This window comes from Sturnus vulgaris, chromosome 5 (genome assembly GCF_052056855.1).
Source record: "Sturnus vulgaris isolate bStuVul1 chromosome 5, bStuVul1.hap1, whole genome shotgun sequence".
NCBI lineage: Eukaryota > Metazoa > Chordata > Aves > Passeriformes > Sturnidae > Sturnus > Sturnus vulgaris.
In genome coordinates this window covers 68,205,883-68,227,286 of record NC_142247.1, presented here as the reverse complement: position 1 = coordinate 68,227,286, position 21,404 = coordinate 68,205,883, and the positions used below count along the sequence as shown (strand labels likewise).

The 21,404-nt window shown below is 46.3% G+C and overlaps 1 protein-coding gene across 2 annotated transcripts in view; it reads right to left on the bottom strand.

The window, feature by feature from the left end:
* Positions 1-10,759: 10,759 nt before the first annotated feature.
* The window catches only part of BEND7 (BEN domain containing 7), a 47,804-nt gene continuing 37,159 nt past the window's right edge, over positions 10,760-21,404 (bottom strand). For both annotated transcript variants that reach the window (XM_014883104.2, XM_014883106.2), the window contains 2 exons: positions 17,430-17,480; positions 10,760-12,689 (listed from right to left, as the gene is read on the bottom strand). In XM_014883104.2, coding sequence (XP_014738590.2) covers positions 12,628-12,689; positions 17,430-17,480 — 113 coding nt within the window. In that variant the 3' untranslated portion in view covers positions 10,760-12,627. The remainder of the gene's footprint in view (positions 12,690-17,429; positions 17,481-21,404) is intronic.

The following is a 21,404-nucleotide window of genomic DNA, read 5'->3' as shown; positions in this document are numbered from 1 at the left end:
GCTGAAACTACTTCCACTGGCAAACTTCAGTGTGATAATTTAATTTCTCATGTAAAGCACATCTCACAGCATGACTTTTTCCTTACCTCCCTCTGTTTTGACAAGGTAAAGTAAGTTTGGGCTATTGTTGGCTTTCTTTGCCTTGCTTTTTGTCTTCTTCCTGCCTCTCATTAATATACAAGTGGTATTAAATAGTAATGATGCCAGTAGTGACCTCTGCTGTACCTTGGTGTTTGCTCATTTTTGCTTCAAGGAGCAGATGTTCTCTGTCTTTGTTTTCTGTTTCCAAATGGGGACTTTGCCCCTTTAACCTTTGATAAGGTGCTTTAATAGTCTCTGACGTGAGATTTTATCAAAAGCCAAGTAAATCATATCTGCCTGGCAGCTTCTTTTAAACATTCCCATCGTGGTTTATAGCAGTTCAAGAAAGTGCAGTTTCCTCTGCATTTTTGCAGGCTGTATTTATCCCCTGCACCCAGGTGAACATCCTCCATGGAGGGAGCACCCATGGGCAAGGTCCTGGGGTTCTGCTCCTGGATTGCTCCAGCACCAGACCCTTGCCAGCCTCCTCCATCTAGCAGTCAAACAGGATGATGTTTCCTATGAGGGATCAATGGGGTCTGACTAGACTCCTTGGACCCCATTTTCCATCAATTGCTGATGTGAGACGGGAAGGGGGATGTGTACACAGCTGCTGCTGGGGTCTTGGTGCTTGTTCCCCCAGCAAGGGGCCCCTGGCTGCTTTTGCACCAGCAGTTGAACACCACTGTGCTACAAAGCTGCTCTAACCCTTCCTAAAAAGAGGCATCCTCACAACATCTGTCTCTTCCTCATCCCTTTTGCAGCATTTCATATTTTGCTTCTGTACTTGGCCACCTCAAAAGCCCCAAAGGAAAGTCCACTTCCCAGTTTCTATTTTTTTCTTTTTGCCAGGCATCTACATGGCTTGTACAAGCAGCCACCAGCCATGGGCTGGGGTGGTGACAGCTCTCTCCAGGGTGGGCAGGCTGAGTTGTACCTCATGTGGAAGCATGCCTGGCTCTGGGAAGCCTTGTGGGCAGTTTGGGAAGGTGGCATTTTGTGTCTGAGATGTGCCTGTGTGCTCTCCCATGGCCTCTTGCAGCGTTAGGGTGGCTTCTGCTGAACCCCTCTTGGATTTACCCACATCTCCCCATAACTGCATTGGATTTGGTATTCCCACCCTGCCTTTGCTCTCTTGGCCTGTCACATCCTCATGGTGTCACACGTGGGGAACATTTCATCAACCCCCTTTGTTTTTGCCAGTCTGGGGCAGCAGGCACAGCACAGCTGCTCTTTGTTACTGGCCACCACACAGGAAATAAAACAATTACACGGGGCTTGGTGATGCAGCAGCTTCTGCCACATTCTCCTCAGTGCCACTGCCCAGCCTATGTGGGAGCCATCTTCCCCCTCCAGACCTGGAAGTTCACCTATGCTGACAATATCTGGGGACAAGCCTCATGCCCTGCATTGCCCACCAGAATGCTCCTTGTGTCCTTTGTAGGGCTTTGTGTCCCTGAGCCATATCCCTCCACAATGAGCCTGGGCATGCCCAAACATTTGCCACTTCCTTTGGCAGGGACTTGCCCTGGGCAGAGCTGCTCCTGCAGGGTGGGTGACAGGGGCACAACCCCATCATCACCACCATGGCCTTTGGTCCCAAGCACAGCCTATGCTTTTCTGTGCAAAGGTTTTTCCCAAGGATGGAGCCTATAAATAATCCAGGAGTGTCTCCTGCCCAGCTCTGCACTCTGCTACCTCTCTTTGTTTCAGAACAAGCTGTGATTCTGCCAGCCAGACCTGCAGCCACCAGATACAGACTCCCTCAAGCACTGACTTCCCAAATGACTGTCTGCAGCAATGGGTGCAACCGAGCTGAGCCAGCTATCCTATTCCAGCTGCTGGCACTTGCCAAAACATCTGCCTTGCCTGTGCTGTGCTTGTTGATGGAGCTGTGAGCAGCTCCCAGCATGTCATTTGGGAATATAAATTGAGTTCCTCTGAGCTGGAACCACCTGCTTCAGATAATTTCTCTGGCAAGGAGTTTTCTATCTTATTCTCCACCCAGGATTTTCCTGCTTTCCACTGCTGCCAGCCCTGTGTAGTAGCTGGGGGGGTTGGTACTGATGGGCAGGAATTTAGGTGAATCCACAGGGGAAATGTCCTGCTGCCAAAGCAGAGCAGAGGGCAAATGTGCTGTTTAAACCATAGAATTTTAGAATCACAGACTGGTTTGAGTTGGAAGGGACCTTTAAATTTCATCTAGTCCAAACCCCCTGCCATGGATTTTTGGGAACAGCTTTTGATATACTGGGTTGCTCAAGGCCAGTCTGGCCTTGAACATTTCCAGGGTTGGGGTATCTACAGCTTTTTGAGATGCCAGGCACGTATTGATGGTTGGGTGCACAAACAGGGAAACACACAGCTCCCCAGGAAAACAGGTGGCTGTTGCAAAAGGAGCAAAATGACCTCGGCAAACCTGCTGGCTCTACCTGCTGGAAACCAGGGGTGTGGGAGTGAAGGATGCTGCCCATTCCAGCTTCTCTTTGCCCTCCCTAGGGTGACATGCAGCCAGCCCTCCAGGTCTGTCCCTTTTCCTTCTTCTGCCCCAGAAGTATCCATTAGACGAGTATGTAATTAGGATCCCCTAAGTACACATGAATTGTCTGTGGAAACAGAAGATCCTACCTGAAATTGTGCCAGCTAGGCACTTTAAACTTGAGTAAATGGGGAAAAGTGGTTTATATGGGAAGCAGGTGAAGTTCCCTGGAAGAGAGACCAGGTGTGCCCAATGCCACCTCTCATCTCCTCAGGGATAACCACTGTGCAATGCTGTGTTTTCCCCATTGGAAAAGCAAAAATAAACCAAATCCAAGCCCCTAAGCAGGGGCTGGGTTGTTTGATCTCCTTGAGGGGTTGGATGTGAGTGTGTTGCCATAACAATCTCACAGCAGAGCAGGCACCAAAACATCTCTCCTGCTCCCAGTCCAGCTAGCAGGGGAAATGAGGATCACTGAGCCTGCAGGCAGTGGCTGCCTCAAGAAGCTCCTGGAAAGCCCCTGATTTACATACACCAAGAGATGCAAAGGCTGTTTCAATGAAGTGATGGATCTTTGGAGTTGCCAGGAGGTGAGACCCCTCTGGTGGGACTGGCTGGGATGTGGGGGTGGATGGAGGAGGGTGTCAGGGCTCCCCATATCTCTGTACCCCCCAAATGCAGCCCTGCACTCAGCAGATGCACCTGGCAGTAGTAGGAAACGCTGTAATGTGGTGCTCCACATTCTCCTAAAGGGCTTTTTCCCAGCATTTAAAAGTAAAAACCACAAAATCACATAGGGAGAGAAAAGGTCACACATTAAGTCTTCCCATTTCTCCATTTCTTTCCCATACCCTGCATCCCACTGCTCTTCCTCCCCTCCCTGCGGCCAGATTTGAGTGTGTTTCCCAGGACTTGCGCCCAGCATTGGCATTAAGTGAACTCTCCACAGCAGCATCTGCCTTTGCAGGACCTCGTGCTTGGACAGCGGGATACGGCTGTGGAAAGGGGCAAATGCTCGGAGTGGCCTGGAGATCCCTGGGGAGAGACATCCCTCCAGGTGAGATATTTCCCTGTGCAGATGGGAAAGCAGAGCCGGCTGATGGGCAGTGCCTGGGGGAAGCAAAGACCAGCAGACAGCCCCCGTGCCGGCTGCTTTGATTTCCTGAAAGGCAATTAACACCCGCCCGATGCAACTCCATTCCAGAAAGTAAAGCAGCAGGAAATAGCTGCTTTTCCCAAATGCAAAGCATTGCCCCAAGCCCCCTCTGCTGCCAGCTTGAGTGATCCCTGTGGAGCCCACGGAGTCACAGCAGAGCCAAGTCTGAGCGTTGTTTTTAACTCACTTTTTGATTTATACCAAGCTGCAGAGCCACATCTTGCTATGACCAATATCCTTAGCTCTATCCATATATCTAGAGTGTAACCAATAGGTCGGGAATTTGTATGCTCCAAAAAATGGAGTTCTCTCCACTTTACTTTAGGGTAGGTTTGATCAGGGTGGCTCTGCAAAAGCTGCTGTGAATGTGGGAGTGTGGGGAATGGAGGTGGGATGGGTGGACTGCAGCAGCGGAACACAGGGAGCTGGGGCTGGTCTGCTTGTGCCACTGGAACTGCCACCAAACATCAGCTTCATGTGCTCCTCCTGATACTGAGCAGGTAATACTGGGCCAAAGCAGTGAACCCTTCCCATTCCTACCAGTTTGGACAAAACCTTTAGGCACTGGAATGTCTCTTGTTCATAGCATCACAAAAGGCTTTGGGTTGGTAGGAGCTTTTAGAAGTCACCTGGCTCCAAACCCCCTGCCAAGAACAGGGACAGAACTAAATCTGGTTGTTTAGAGCCCCAACAAACCTGACCCTGAATGTTTCCAGGGACGGGGCATGTACCACCTCTCTGGGCAACCTCTTCTAGTGTTTCATCACTTTGATTGTAAAAAATACCTCCCTTCTATCAAGTCTACAATCCCCAAGGTGATCTTTGTGGTGCACAGCACGGGTGGTCATGGTGGTCCTGCACTGCTGGTGGTGCCATCTTGCATGGCACACTCAGCAGCCCACCTGGGTAGGACAATTGGCATGACTGGGATGGCCAGAGTTTGCTCCAAGGGAATTCTCACTCCCAGGAGATGCCTGCAGTGCTCATGAGAGTCCAAGTATCTCGTTGAGTGAGTTGACTGCCCCTAGAAGTAAATAAATAGTATGTGCAGTTTTGGGCACCACAATATGAGAAAGATGTTAAGCTATTAGAGAGTGTGTAAAGGAGGGACACAAGGATGGTGAAGGGTCTGGAGGGGGAAGCTGTATGTGTAGGGGCTGAAGTCACTTGGTTTCTTCAGCCTGGAGAAAGTTGAGACTGAGGGGAGACCTCATTGTGCTCTTCAGCATCCTCATGAGGGGCAGTAGAGGGGCAGGCATTGAACTCTTCTCTATGGTGACCAGTGACAGCACCTGAGGGAATGGCCTGAAGCTGTGTAAGGGGAGGTCAGATTAAATAATAGAAAAAAGTTTTTCACTAAGAGGGTGGTTGTGCACTGGACCAGGCTCCACAGAGAAGTGGTCACAGCACCAAGTCTGACACAGTTCAAGAAGTGTTTGGACAATGCTCTCAGGAACATGGTGTGACTCTTGGGGTGCCCTGTTGCAGGGCCAGGAGCTGGACTTGATAATCCTTGTGGGTCTCTTTCACCTGAGCATATTCTGTCATAATATTTTAGAGGTGATCTTGAACAGAGAACAATATTCCAGTGAGTTATAGACTGAGGAGGCACAGCTCGGGGTAGAAAATTGCTTATAAGTTCAGCCATTTAAGATATCAGCATTAGTTTTGCTTCTAAAACTTCCCGAGTGTGAGCAAAAATCACCTCACCCACCCACACTCACTAAATATTTAGTCATTTTTAACAAGTTAAACAAAGCCCTTTGATTGGATTTATGCTAATGGCTCCTCCGTAGGCATTTCTGATTCATTTACATTTCATTTTAAAATTGCCTGTGTACACTGCTGATTCTCACCAACACCATTAGCAGATAAAAGGAACAAGTAACGGGTCACAGACGCCACAAGATGGCAATAGTTGAAGAGCAATTTGTTTCTGGAGGAAGAGATCTGGGGTTTGGCAGCAAACCCTCTCTGGGAGGGCACCACTGCTGTGCATTAACCTTGGCACTGGCAGAGGGCTCTGTGGCCGACCAAAGCAAAGTGGCTCATGCGTGGGGTGGGTGGGTTCACCTCCCCCCTCGCAGGAGGATGGAGAACATGGGGGAGCTGCTCAAGGTCGGCCCAGCAGTGTTCTGCCTCACGGTTTCAAGGAGCAAAACTTGCAGTTTGAAGCAGAGAGGGTTTGCACGTCCAGAGAGCCTCTGAGCCCTGACCCTGCGTGCCAAGGTTGAGTTTTGCTGGGTCAGAGCCCCTCGGGGGCATTGCTGTGCCAGCATCCTGTGTGCATCTGCAGCACCTGATTTGGTCAGGAGAAGAGGTCTCAGCCCCACAGCACCCCTAGATCCAGAATAGAACTGTTCCAATGGATGGGAGTGTCTCTCACTCCGTGACAGGGGTAAAATCTGGGTGAGACAGGCTGCCACCTGATTACTCTTCAAATGGTGTTAGATCCTGTATGACCTACAAACCACAGCAATGGGGTTCAGGGCTTTTGTAAGGCTTCTGATCATTCTCCATCACTTTGGCTTTAGATGGAGGGGCTGTTAGGTGGATAAGGAACTGGCTGTATGGTCATGTCCAAAGAGGTTGGTCAAACATTTCACATCCACGTGGAATCAAATAAGGAGTGGCGTTCCTTAAGGGCTTGTACCAAAACTATTTAATATTGTCATCAGCAACACAGGCAGTGGTTTCTAGAGCACCCTCATCAGGTTTGCAGATGACACTAGGCTGAGAGGTGCTGCTGATGTGCTGGAGGGAAGGAGTGTCATCCAGAGGGACTTGCACAGGCTTGAGGAGTGGGTTCGTGTGAAACTATGAGGTTCAACAAGGCCAAGTGCAAGGTCTGGCATCTGGGTCAGGGCAATCCCCACTGGGATGGGTGCTGGGGGCCTGCATGAGGCAGGAATCTCCACTGCTCCAAGGCCTCCCCAAGGGGACTTTAAGTGAGAGATGGGGGATGATGCATCATGCTCAGTGAAAGGCAGCAAAGGAGCCATGTGGGAGCTCATTTGTAATGGATGTTAAATGTAAAATCTATGTTAATGAACTGGGGTTTGGCACTCCATGCTGTCCAGGTGATGAAGCTGGGAACATGATGCCCTGGTGAGCAGAGCATCCAGGAAGTAGAGGTCTTGGAGCAGTATTCCATCTCTGTGGGATGCAGCACACCCACTGCCATTCCTTGAGGGCTGGCAGCAGCACCTGGGTGTGCAGGGTAGCCATGGGCTGCTCAGGAGCCTCTGTCTGTGTTTTAGCCCCAGGGGAAGGAGTGAGGGCAGCAGGACCCCCAGGGAGGATGGGACTACATTGTTCAGATCACGTGTGGTACCCGGGACCAGAGGGACAGAAAGGACAAATCCACGGTGAGTCATCGGGTGTCACTGATGTTGTTCTGCTGTCCAGCCAGACCGTGGTGGTCGGACAATCTCATGCAGGCAAAGGTTACTTTTAACCCTGAGGCAAACCCCATTCCCTGCAGGGTGTCCAGCCCAGTCTTGGCTCTCCTTAGAGCATCAGGGCAGTACATGCAGGGCAGAGGGAGATGCAGGAAGTGGATACCCCACTGGTGCTGCCAGCATCAAGCCAGGGAGGTGGAGGTCTGTCAATTTTGAGGACAGAGCCATCACCAGGAAAAAGTCAAGAAAACAAAGGGTGGATGATTGTCACCATTCTCACCTGCCAAAAAGTGATGCAGGGCCTACCCTAACTGTGTCAGCAGGCAGGGATGTGGCAACGGGGAGAGCTGGGCACTGAGGGCCTGTGCAGGAACTCAGGAAAAGGGAAATCAGGAGGTAGCAGAGGTTCAGTTAAGAGCAGAGCAGTTTACACACATCCCCTGTGCCGTGATGAATGGAGACATGAGATACAGTCGGTGAATCCTGAAATCTCTTGGGATTAAATGATTACATTAATCTTTGCTTTCTCTAAGCCGTGGTAATGGCAGTAGCCACATGCTGGTTCCAGTCCAGATCCATCCCTGCTAACTTTCCAGTGACTCGCTGGGGAGCTCACACTGTCCTGACATGCAAATGCCCCCTCAACATTCTCTAGCCAACACCCCTTTCACCTGATGTCGCCAGGGCTGTGCTGGGCATGGCATAAAAGTAGAGAAGGGATCCTGTGGTATGGGAGCATTGCTGCCAGAGAGGTTTTTTAAAATCTCCTGGACCGATTTCCTTTGCTGGAGGGCACGTGCAGTCCGTATGATTTGCTGAACCATCCTGGGGCAGGAAAGGTCCTCCAGGCCACCTGAGGGTCAGTGGATGGCAGAACTGTGTGGGATGGCCTTTTTCATCCATCCTGACCTGTCCAGGCATCACCTGAAAATGGCATTTCTCCTGGGTGTGCTGGCGATGGACATGGCCAAGGGACATCTCTGCTCGTGGTGATGGTTGCCACCCCAAGTTCACCCTGTGGCCAGGCTCCAGAAGGAGCTGTGGACCACCATGCTGCTCTCACGTGTGATGGCTCTTGCTGGGTAGAGGTGGATGAAGCTCTTCACCCCATGCTTGTTGGTAGCTTCAGGGGCAGTTGTGGCGTTGTGAACACTTTAACATGAAGTTATGTTTTATTCCTCTACACCTCTGAGGATCTGGGTGGAGGAGGGAGCTGAAACACCAGGGGTATGTCCCTCCCATTTCCAAATTCCCCCACTATTAGCTATTTTCTGCCCTTGTTATCAGCTGTGTGTAACAACATATGCATGGAGGGTGGAGAAAAAGATGAATTATTTCAGTTGTTTTAAAACCCAGAATTGATGTTTACACACTGGAGCTAAATTATTTATACACATAATGTTACAGGTTTCACATTGGTGGTTTTTATTAGCAGTTGGCAGATGAGAAATCATACCTGACCTACTTGTACAAACCCCTCTTGTGCCTCTCTGTGATGACAATGTGGCAGGAAGGAGTGAAGGTGCTCACCCCAGCCCAGCTGTGGGGATGCTCAAGCAGTCTGAGAGCCAGTGGAGGGAGAAGAGACATCTCAGCACCTCCTACAAGGCATTTTGCTCCTTTAGATTTGGGGGAGAACATGCACAAGGGGGTTATTTTTGAAAAGTCTTGCAAAATGCTGGTGACATCTGTTTCTCTAGGAGGACGTGGCCCCATGGGTTTTTTCCTAGGACTGTGCCCCCTCCCTTCCCCAGCAAAGGAGAAAAGTGCTTCCCAGCGAGGCCTCAGCAGAGGGTAGGCTTTTGGGGGAGAAGGTTTCTCTAGAGGAGGGGTGGTTGCATCAGGACCACCCATCTCCAAAACACTCTGATGTGACAGAGTGTGTTTTCCCCAAAAGACTCAGCCAGTCGTTTCTAAACCAACATGTCACAGGCACTTGAGATGACTTTCTTCTTGTCTCGCAATTAATGCATTTTTTATAAAGCCCAGGCTCCAGTTTCCTTTCATGTTACTAGGAGGATATCCTTTTTCCTCTTCAGCTTCAGAAGGATTTTTTTCACTCAAAGTATTAATCTCCAGTGTCCTGTACACAGGACAGAGGGATGCCCTGGCTGACTGGGCCAGCAAAGAAGCAGGAGTGTGGATGGAGCTCGGGCGGGGGTGCTGGCACTGTCACTTGTTCCATCCCCAAGCTATTCCAACAGGTGAACCTGCAGCCTGGCAGCAGCACGTGCTGCTGGCTCTGCAGCACAGCTGAGATTTAGTGCTGTGCAGATCACAGCACCCAGGAACATTTCTTGCTCATAATTGTGCCTTAAACACAATTTAAGGTGCTTCGTTTAAATGTTACAAGCAACAGTGTATTAACCTGGTCCCTGTTTTAAAAAACCCAAGCGAAACAAAGCCATGCTTTAAGATCTTGGCCTGTATCAGCAATACTGTGATCAGCAGGACCAGGACAGTGATTGTCCCCCTGAACCCGGCACTGGTAAGGCCACACCTTGAATCTTGGGGACACTTTTAGTTCCTCACTACAGCAAAGACATTGAAGTGCTGGAGGAGGTTCAGAGAAGGGCAAAAGAACTGAGGAAGGTTCTGGAGCACAAGTCCGAGGAGCAGCTGAGGGAGCTGGGGGAGCTCAGCCCAGAGAAAAGGAGACCTTAAGAGTGGCGTTTCAGTACTTAAAGGGGGCTTGTAAGAAAGATAGAGAGGGACTTTTTACTAGAGGGACAGGACAAGGGGCACAACTAAAATTTTAAACTAAAGGAGGGTTAGGTTTACATTAGATATTAAGAAAAAATTTTACAATGAGGTTGGTTTACAATGAGGCTCTGTAACAGGTTGCCCAGAGAAGCTGTGCATGCTCCATCCCTGGAAGTGTTCAAGATTAGTTTGGAGGGGGCTTTGTCCAACCTTTTGTGCAAGATGCTCCTGCCCATGGACCTTTGAAGGTCCTGTCCAACCTAAACCATTCCGTGATCTGTGACCGAGATGCTCTTTCAGCACACCCCAGAGGGGAGGGCCTGCACTGGCTCCTGTCACACCACACGGATGCAGGAGGGGCACCAGGCTTCAGCTGATCTGGGCAGCCACTGAAATGTGAAGGAAGCTCTCGTTGGGACTTTTTACCATCAGTGTCTCCATAGTGCTCCTTGTATAAAGCAAAAAAGGTGTGGTGAGCTGCTGCTTCACTTCACTTCACTGGCTCCTTGGAATTGATGGAAGATTACCAGGAACATGTTTTTGCAGGAAGTATTTTCTAAGCTAAACATTTGATGAGGGTGTGATAATGAATTACCAAGCATATATCTTTGCAGCTACTCCAACCTGTGAGTATTGGTTTGTCCTTCCTGTGTGTTGTTTCCATAGAAGCAGAGCTTAACCTTTTAAATGCAGATTATAAAGGCACCTAATTCAATTAAAATTAGACTTCAAGCATATCAGTACTTAATACTCAAGAGTTATTACGCGATTGGATATAGATGTTGTTGTGATTGGCAAAGCCAGTGTGGTTTCTGTCTGAGCCAGCTGGAAAAATAGTATTGTGGTGTTAATTTTCAGGGCTTTCCTATGTGTAGTCCACTGGTGGCAAAGTAATTCCTCTAAAATACGTGAAGCCAGGATAGAACACAGGAACGCACATGCAATTAAAGTTATTTATTGTAGGTTTTCTTTTCTGAACTGACAAAGAGGATTTCCCAGAGATCGGTAACACGACACAATGTTATACACCATTTCACAACTAGTCCCTTGTCGCTTTATTAAGAACATAGTAATTTAAAAATATCTAAATATTTACATATTAATAAAACATATATACAGAAGATTGAGACATTTTTACCTAAATATGGAATGATTTTTTTTCTTCTCTCTAATAAACCCTATAAAAAGATTTCTGAAGAAAGTCTGAACAGTAGTCACAGTAAGTAAACACAAATGCAATCTTCCAAATTTACAAAACGCTGATTTCATTGCTGAAGGGTTACAACACAACGGACCGGTGCCCCCTGCCCAATGCAGGCAACTCCAAGCCATGAAGGAAGGAAAGACTCAAAATTAAGGTTTGCAGTGCACATTCAATCTATTCCACAGTTTCAAAGAGAACATGGTCATTCCTAAAAGTCCATGGAAGGTGGGCAGGAAACAGCTGGGAGCCTGGTTTCTCAGGTGCCAAGAGAACAAACTGTTCATGTTGGCTTCAGTGTTATTTGTGGGTATTCCGTGACACCTGAGAAACAGGCTTTAGGATTGTTAAAAAAAGAGGTTGAGTATTTTGAAAACCATCCCACTCTGTAATAGCACTTCTGTTGAGACACTCAAAGGCCAAATAGTTTCCAAAAAAAAAAAAAAAGTACCTAAGATAAGATACACACAGGGAAAGGAAACACAGTGGCAAAGGCTCTAGCAAGCTCTCCCTCGAATTGCAGGAAACATGGTCAAACTGCCTGGTGATCAACAGGTGTAGCAGGAAAGACCTTCCAGATTTCTTCGTGACATTTTTAAAGTGAATTTAGTGCTGATGAAAGGTGCGGAAATGAAGGTTCACAGGGAGGGCTGCACACGGTTTTACCTTAGCCCTGACCCAAAAGGACCCTTTCAGTGTCTAAGAGGGTAGTGCAATTTCTTGATCGATTCACTTCTCTTAACTGCTGAGATATCAATACAGTGCCACTTGAAAGGTGACTTGTTTTTTTAAAATAGGTGAGTATTGTTGCCAAGGACAGTGGCTGAAAAATCACAGTGAGCAGACCCTCTTCTTGGAAAACAGAAAATTAATAATTTTGAGATTGAGGTGGTAGAGCAAGCTGGGAGCAAGTGAAGGGAAAATTACCACCTCCAACAATCTGCACTGCAAAGATACTCGAGAGCCATCCCACTAGGACCACACAGGTGAAATTGTTTGAGGAATAGCTTCTCCTTGCTATAACTAGGAACATGGACACTGCTGGGAGAAATCCTGCTTTATTTCCTCCTAAACCCAGTAAGGACTTCGTAATCAGAGCTGTGTGTGAGTGGTCATTGGTACCGCAGCAGCCAGGAAAGGAAACGTGGGTCTGCAGAAGCCAAGAGCTTCACCAAGTCAGATGCTCATTAAGCCCCCAGGGTTCATGGTGGAGAGAGAGGCCACCCTGGGGATGGGAAGAGTCACAACTTCTGCATGGTTTAAGATGAAACACTGCTGGCAAGCATACAAACATGTGGAAAAATACAGTAATGGAGGAGAAACACAGGCAAGAGAATGACCTCAGAGTGGATACCCCGCTAATTCAGTAATGCATTGGATGCGGAGGGAAATCATCTTTAATTAAGATGAAGAACAGTGAAGTGATCTGGTGGTTTCATTACTTGAGGTTACATGGAAAATGCATGGAAAAAAAAGACTTGAAGAAAAACTGTATGGATGCCCATGTCTTGTGGTGCACTGAAGTTCTCGTGCTGAGCTTGCAGGAACATTACTCAAAGGAGAGGATGCTTCTGTCCGCTAAGAACACTGATGCAGGATGTGAAATTCAAACTGAAAAATCAGGGTTTGCATCTATCAGATGGTCTGTTGTGGTGTCGAAAAGGTTACCTGAAGGGAGAAGGAGTTTGAAGCAATCAGTTAAAAAAATTTATGAATTTAGGATATGAGTAATTTGCAACAAAAAAAATTAGTATTTTAGAATTATGGAAATTATGTATTTGAGCTTTAACTTTAATTAGTGATGGGGCTGAACTGCTGGTGTGCACACAGGCAGCACTGTTGAATTCCATTTAGAGTAGTGCTCAGTTGGCTATAGAAAAGCAAATTAAATAGATTTTTTTGAATGCAAAATTTGTCAGCCAAGATTTTCACACAACATACAGCGCAGCCCACTTCAGATGTAAAGTGCTCCATTAGTCTTCAGCACAAACTGCACTGCTATGCTCACCCCTTTGAAGTTTCGGTTCTGAAGAAGTGAAAAAAGCACCCCATGAATTTTAAACCTTGAGTACATACTTTGGGATCTTATTTGGTAAAAACCCCCGCCACTCCACAGCAGTCTAAATGCATATAGGAGAAAATATATATATATATATATACACACACACACACACACCTATAAAAGGTGCGCTGTATGATTATATCCCATCTTTTTTAAAGCACTTTAAGAATGTGCTTTTTCTAAACAGAACAATGAAAAGATGGACAGAAGAATTACAACGAGAGCGCTAAGAACACAGGGCAAAGAGAAGACAGACATCAATCAGCCTGAGAGGCAAATACAGCCCAATGAAAAGGGAAGACTTATACAATCATGCATTGAAAGGATAAAGATTTATATTACAATAAAGGATTTATATTTAAGGTTTTGGAAAAGGTTTTTCTTTTTTTTTTTTTCCCAAGTTTCATTTTCTTGATATTGTATTTCAAGAGAAAAGGAGACAACCTATATAGAATTGGATTGTTGCTGTTTTCTTATCATCCATTTCTTTACCAAGAGATTGCTCTCATCTTTTCACAAAGCTGTATCACCCCTAGACCTGAGGATTGGGATGTTAGTGTTTCAGCTTCCGTTAGGGATATCAAAATTCTTTCTCATCTTGAAATTAACCCCAGTGTGGAGAAACTACACAAACTCTCAGCATGGCTGTGGTCCAAAGCAGGGGTAAGGAGTGCTACCTCACAGACCTATACCTGCCTACATCTTTCCAATCCAATTTACAAGATAAGGATTCAAGAAAAGGGTGTTGCAGCTGTTGTCGCATGCAGAATTTCTGGGTTATGTCTTTCTTTTGTTTTTCTTTTAATCCACAAAATCCCAACGCTTTGTGTAAATTGTACCCTGAAATAAGATGAGCCATTTCACAATACCAACTTCCACAGAAAGATTCTAAAAGCTGCCACATCCTCATCCTGATAAAGATCTATTTCACACCCTCCAGGTATCCTGTATGACCAAGAAACTAATCAGCCTTTCCACGGAGCCCACGATAATTACCCCCAGAGCTGTCTGATGTGTCTCAGCTCAGGTCTGGACACAGCCTGCAGCTTTGGGTAGGTGCAAAAGCTGGAACTCTCCATGACCTGAGCTTTGATAACATTTGTTAGGGACAATTCTTCTAGTATTTTCTTGAGATTTATCTGTCAATGAACCAAAGTTCCCAGCAAGTTTAACTGCCACAGTTCTTGCAATTTACTTTAAACAGGTTTCAATCAACAGCCTTTAAAGCCAAGGCCCTCTTAGTGTAGAGGGTGATTTTAACACAGGAGCATAATTTCTGCTCAGGAATGCTAAAATATAATTGGGGAAAATGTCTTGCTTAGCTTTATGAGGATGTACCAGCTTCATTTTTTTATTTACCAGGCTTTTGAGTTCCAAAAGAGATTTCTGAAAACAAAGCATGTCCTGCTTTCCTCAAATCCCAGGGCTTTGCTAGTTTGTGGGCACAGAGGGAGATGGTTCAGACCTGGCTGTGGGTACTGGCACCAATTTACTGCACTTGGAGCCGGGTCCTGCTGGCACCAAAGGAGAGACACCTCTAAACACAACTGCAGCTGGCCTGGCCTTCCCTCTGGAAGCAGCTCTCTTCCCACCAACGATAGAGAGAGTTGAGAGCAACCACACCTTTGACTGGTGCCCCAATTGAAGTGGCAGCCAGATGCTATAATCCAAAATCGTACAGACTGAGACATTTCAGCATGGCTAGTCCACATATACCCAGATCTTGTTCATAATGTCTTTGGTGTCACAGACAGATTGACAGAGCTGGAAAGGCAGATTAAAGGCATCTGAGATTTCCCTTGTTTTTTGGCACAAATGCTTATCACTGATTCAGATAATTCTCCCTGTGTGCTTTTGCTTCACAGTTTGTTCAGTTATTGAAGATCAAAAGAGCAACTGTTCATGGATAGCTCCTGTACCCAATCTTTTCTCCCCATCCAGTCTCCTGCAAGATCCCCTAAAGCAGCCCAATTCACTATGTTTTTATTATACCAAAGCACCAGGTTAACTACTGATCACAGAATTACAGGATCATGTAGGTTGGAAAAGATACTTAAGATCCTGTATTGCTAAGTCCACCAACAACCATACCCCCAAGTGCCACATCTACACAGCTTTTAAATACCTCCCAGGACGGTGATTCCACCACTTTCCAGGACAGCCTGTCCCAGTGCTTGGCCACTTTTGGGGAAGAAATTTTTCCTAATACGTGAGGCCACGATTTATGTGATATTAGCTGTCATCTATAACCAAGGCCCGTCACATGAGGCACTGTACAAACACAGTCAGAGAGACTTTTCCCCAAAGATTTTTCAAGCTAAACAGAGAAGACAGCTGAATAAATTGCATGCAGACTCTCTTTAAAGAACCTGTCAAACACCCCTTTGTAAAACCAGCTGTACTAAAACAGGGAAAGACCCCTGTAAAAATCATATTCCGCCTCTTTTGCTACATTCCTTGATAGAAAGCATCTATATTTTGGCTCTGTCTCATAATTACTGTCATTATACTGTCTGTGTATCACTTTAAATAATCAGCTTCCAACAACAGTATGATATTACACAGATATGTCCTATAAAGAGGCATTGGCACACATATAATGGGTGTGAGTCAAATTCTTGGCCCACAGCCTGTGAGCATCACCTCCCCCCAATGCAAATTGCAGTGTGGTTTATTTAGGCATCCTTCCACAGGTAGTGTGGAGCAGTACACATCACACACGAGCATTTCAGCTCAAAAGCTGCATGCATGGATGCTTAAAGATGTACAAGCAAGCAGACCACAAGGGTGATCTGCAGTGGAGTGGAAAGGGACTCACCTTCTCTACCACAACCATCTCAGCACGTTCGCTTCCATCCCTGATGTACAACCCGAGCAGCGACTACAGAAACTGCTCGAAGGAGCGCACAGCAAACTGTTAATTCTGCTCCTTAATGTGATTACTGGAGCAATGAAAAGATAACACTACATCACATTAACAACCTTTATTAGGGTCCTCTCGCAGCGGAATTGCTTCCCTCCCTGATAAAAGAAACCAACAGGATGTCGCTTGGAAGGGATCTTTCAATGCAGAGCTTCCTGCATCTTTCATCACAGCCGTACCCTGAAATATTATTCAGGGGCTGGCCAGGAAAGCAGGATGGCGGCTCCCAGGCAGCGTGTGCTCCCAGCCCCCCCTGGGTCCATGCCAGAAGCAGACTATAGCTGCTTGTCCTCCCAACTGCTCCGCTGGTCCTATTCCTTAGTAACTGCACGTGCTCCGACAGCGCTCCACGGCTGGCAGCTGCTGCTCCAGCACACAGCAGCGGGGTGTGAAAGCTCCTTCTCCAGCCCTTATGTGAGAGAGATTAGGGAGTCCTGGCACAGCAGACAGATGCTGTGATGGTCACCAGTAGTCTCCTGTCCTCCCCACAGCTGTCAGGTACTGTGTGATGTGCTCAGAAACCCAGTACCAGCCCTGTCCCGCTCTTCCAGCAATGGCATTGCTGATCTCCAACTACCCTTTGTTGTTGAATGAAATAACACAAAACCGCACTATAATCAATGACGTTATTTGTCTGCCCAAGATCCTCTCTCCTTTGGGGGTAAGGAGCAGCATCTCAGTGACATTACAGACTTTGAAATGCAGGGAAATGACCAGCTCCCCAGGCTCTGGCCCACTGGATTTTCAGAGGATGGCAGCTCAGCTCATACCATCATGGCACCTATGGAAGGACCAACTCTTAATGCAAGGGTGCTTCAAATTTCAGTCTCAGTCTGGTGAGACTGGTCATTTCAACATCAAGTTCAACAGCGTGGAAAAATGCTATTTCGCTGTCTACACAGCTGCACAGCCAAGCTGCTGTATAGCAATTGTCAGGCTTTTAAGGCAGCGTGGCTGCACTTCAAGAATAAGTAAACTAACACTTAACTAGCATGTAAATATATCTGCAATCCTTCTGTGAGTCCAAGATATTATGGCTAATACTTCTGACAATTCAACAGATGTGACACTACAAATGATTGTGTTTGTCCTTACCAATAACTCTGTTAGATAAAAAATACTCCCAGAAATATCAGGGATGAGCACAAGTCCCTATCTGGCATAAGGAGTGTAACTTGTGGGTCTTATTAGCTTAGCTGCTCCCATGGACCTTGAGGTTTTATGAATATGAAATTGAGGTGAAAATTGTAAGATTCTCATGCATTTGTTTTTTAACACAGACCATTCAAAACTTTAGATAGCAGAGTCGTGTGTGCAATTACCCAGCTGTACATGGCAAGTCAGGATTATTGAAAAGTGCTTCTGCGCCATAAATAAACAAAAACACATATGGGAGACTCTTAAAAATTTTTATGCATTTTACCTGTTTGTAGTAGAGAAATGTCCGGCTTCTCATCACAGTCAGTTGCCTCTGCTGATTACAAATATAAACAAGAAATCTCATTACTTTTACTGAATACGGGAATGCGATTAAAAAGCTACAGACTGTAAAGTGATTTTGCATTTTCTATCTACTTTCCTCAGCTGCAATTTGCAAGTGCTCAGTTAAAAACTCATTGCTTGGAGGAAAAGGTCATATAATAAAAATGCAAACTCAGAAGAAGGAGTATTAAGAATCAATTGTGTTAGCAATGGGACGGAATAACACTTGCTCTTTTTAAGGTTTCAGGGTATCTGTATGATAAAAGGAGTTGCAATCATTTGATAAAAGTCATGAGAAAAGTCCCCAGCGATCCTTGGAGGAAGAGCCTTGCAGGCTGGAGCTCCACCCTCCGACAGTCATCTGATGCCTGCAGGGAAAGGAACACTCCCATTTCTGCACCCAAACTTCCCATGACCACAGGCAAGCTCATTTTGCAGGGGACAGATTTACTAGTGCAAAGTGTCTTCAAAGATGCAGGTGGGTGCCCAGTGTAATTAAAAAAGCATGTGACCACATTGGCAATTAATGTGTATATACACACGTGCTTTCAACCCACAGCTTATGCAAGAGCATTTGACTTAATTTGGCCCATGGTGAAGGGAGGCTAAAAGCCTAATTTGTTCATTTTGTGTTTGCCAGAGGCCAAGGGAATGCACAGACATAGCTCATCTCACTCAGCAAATGTGCAGGGACTTGTTAGGCTGTAGTACCCGGAATGTGCATATGAGCCCTGAGTAAGTCAACAGTGTGTAACAGGAAATCCTAACCTACACAAGCCCTACTCAAAATCCTATTACCTTTGTCTTTTGGCACTGTAGCATGATATTTAAGGCCTTTGAAGCACAATGAGATCTTTGAGGGCACTTAAGCACATGAGGTGTGGTCATACAGGACAAGGCCACTATCTCTGAATCACAGAATAGTTTGGGTTGGAAGGAACCTTAAAGGTCACCCAGTCCAATCCACCTGAAATCAGCAGGGAGAGAGCTTCAACTAGATCAGGTGGCTCAGAGCCCTGACCTTGAATAATTCCAGGGATGGGGCATCCAGCATCTCTCTGAGCTGCCAGTGCCAGTGTTTCAGCACCCTCATTGTAAAAAATTCTTCCTTATATCTAATCTAAATCAACTGTGTTGAGTTTAAAATGATCAACCGTTGTCCTACAAACTACAGAAGGTCAGTGTGGTGGATATATATCTGCTCACATCCATTCACTGCACAATATCCACAGGGATCAAAACCAAGGCTGCAGATGCACTAAGCAACTCAGTTCACCTCCCACTTGAGACTAAGCTAACTGTCTTGTCATCTTTATCATGGCTTTGCACACGGGGATGTTGAGTTGTTGCCTTCATGATGAAAATGTCTAATCCAGTTCCTAATCTACATTAATTTTCCACTCTAATCTATCAACCCTTGTGTCTCCATCCCCAGACCAAGAGACTGCTGTCTCTCTCACATGCATGCCTGGAGTCAGGTTAATTTTTAGCCAGATGCTCTCAGTTCTGAAAATTAACTAAACCAAAGAAAACACAAACAAACTAAAGCCCTAATATCAGGGCAGCCTTCCTCCCATAAAAGGTTTAAATGCAGAGCCCTGAATAAGTTCATGGCACAGACTTGCAAGTGACTTGGTGCCTGGAATTGATACCTTTTTCTGCTTTCTATGAAAAGGTGGCAGCCTGAGCAGAAACAATTCAGTGCCTGGTACAGCTCACTGTGAAAACTCTGAATTTTGGAAGGGACAGGCAGCTCACTAAGTGGGAAGGGATCACCTAGGCTGGTTTGAATCTGGACCAGACTCTCAGTGATGGAAGGACTGGATGCGCAAGGGAGGAGACAGCATGGTAAGCTGAGACTCAGCCAATGGGATATACATGGATTAAAAAATCGTGAGTGTCAGTCTGAGGCCAACTTCTAGCAATACTGTGAAGAACTGCCTGCACCAGGTGATTCTGTGGCACAGCAACTCAGCATACAAGGGACAAAGCTGCATCTACCCCTGGGTAGAAGGGACCCAAGCTATGAAAATGGGGGAAGCTGGCTCTGAGTGCTGGCAATGGACTGGAGAGCCTTCCTGCTATGAATATCAGGTGTGGTACCAACGGGCTGCCCACTGTAGTGACAGCTCTTCTAGAAATCTCTGCAGCAATTCCTGAAGTAGCTCAGAGATATGGTCACCTTTCTGCCTAACTGCTCTTCTTACACCAGAGGATGGCAATAATAAAGAAAGAAACAAATGGAAACAAGGAACTTTCAGAAGGTAAGGACTTGAGTCTCCAACTCTGCAGAACCAGAAGTTACCTGGCCATTTTAATCTGGCAGAAGACTGACAGATGAGTTCAGCTCTCCACCAATTGTTCCAGCCTCATTCCTCATGCCAGCACAAATGTTTATACAGTCACCAAGATCAGATCCAGTTAAAAACTGACAACATGGCCACAGGAATGCCTGTGCCAGCGCCAAAAAGGGAGTGGGAGTGCAGCAGATGCCCAGAGAGCTACTCACTCTTCTCAGCAGCTGCCAGGATTTGTTTAATGAAACTGGATGTGTAACTGCAGCTCCAGGTGAAGTACAACACAGGGGAATGGCAAACACCTCGACCTCCTAACATGGATATAAACCACCAGTCTCTCACATGTCATTCCAAGAAGGAAGGAAGCTTTGCCTTCGACAACCACACCCAGAGACTGCCAGCCAAACCTCACTGTCTTGAGCCAGCTTGCAAGACAAGGCAAGCAGAAGAGAGCCTACTGTGGGAACTCAGAGCCTCCTCTCTGTCCTTTGCTTAGACAGAGTGCAGCAGCTCTTGCAAAATAATGTTGGTTGTCATTTCCTTAGATTCCCCTCAGCTTCTGAGGTACAGGTCTGCCTGTTAAGTGTACACTTGCTGCTTTCTCCTTGGACAGAATGTACATGTGCTCAGAGCTGGAAAGCTGAATACAGCAGTTACTATTTTAATACTGCTGTTTTTTTATCTAAAATACTGGCCACAAACACACTGTACCACATGCTGGACTTCATCCTACATCCTTCCTGGCCCTGTGTGTATTGCTAAGCAAAAATCAACCCAATCTCTTGCAGCATGTAGATACTGTGTCAAAAGCACGAACCAGGGAATCAGAAAGCTGAAGAAAAACAGAAAGAAGAAAAAAAACCTAATGCAAAAGAATGTAAGCAGCAGTTTGAAAAAGGACATGGGAGAAAAAGCATATTTCCAGGAAAAAAAGAACCAATTTTTTCCTTCTTCCCCACTATTTTACACTGCAAAAAAGTAATGTTAATTTTAAACAACAATTCAAGGATGAAGCGTCATGGCATGCAATATATTTAAATGAATCTTGCCTGAACATTTTCACCATGTTTTCCAAAATTGCTGTATTCTCCTTTAAGGAGTCAGGCAATCCCAAGGTTCCAGGTTATGCACAATGTAATCACTTGGCACAAACAGCCCCTAGCCCATGTACTGTGGCAGTGTTAGAACAGAATCATAGGATATCCTGAGTTGAAAGGGACCCCAAGGATCATCCAGCTCCTGGCCCTGCTCAGGACAGCCCCAGGAACCCCACCATGTGGGGGTGATTTACATATTATTGTTATTACATATTACCCCCACAGCATCAGCTTTCCCATGGACAGCTGCTATGGAATAATGGCTCACGGGCTCTTCAAAACATAAAAAGGGAGGAAGAACTTACTGTGGGAGATGTGTGAACCCTGACCTGCTGCTTATTAATGGATGGAGAGTTTAGTGATCAAAAGGCTCGAATGTGGTGCCTGCACAGAGGTGACAGGAACAGCCAGTCAGCTCCCTCTGGTTTTACCCATTTTAAGATCTCTGTGATAATGGCTGACTGTCTCTCTCTGTGCTGCCACTGGCAAGGCCACCAGACACCTGCTCGTGTTCTGTTTTGC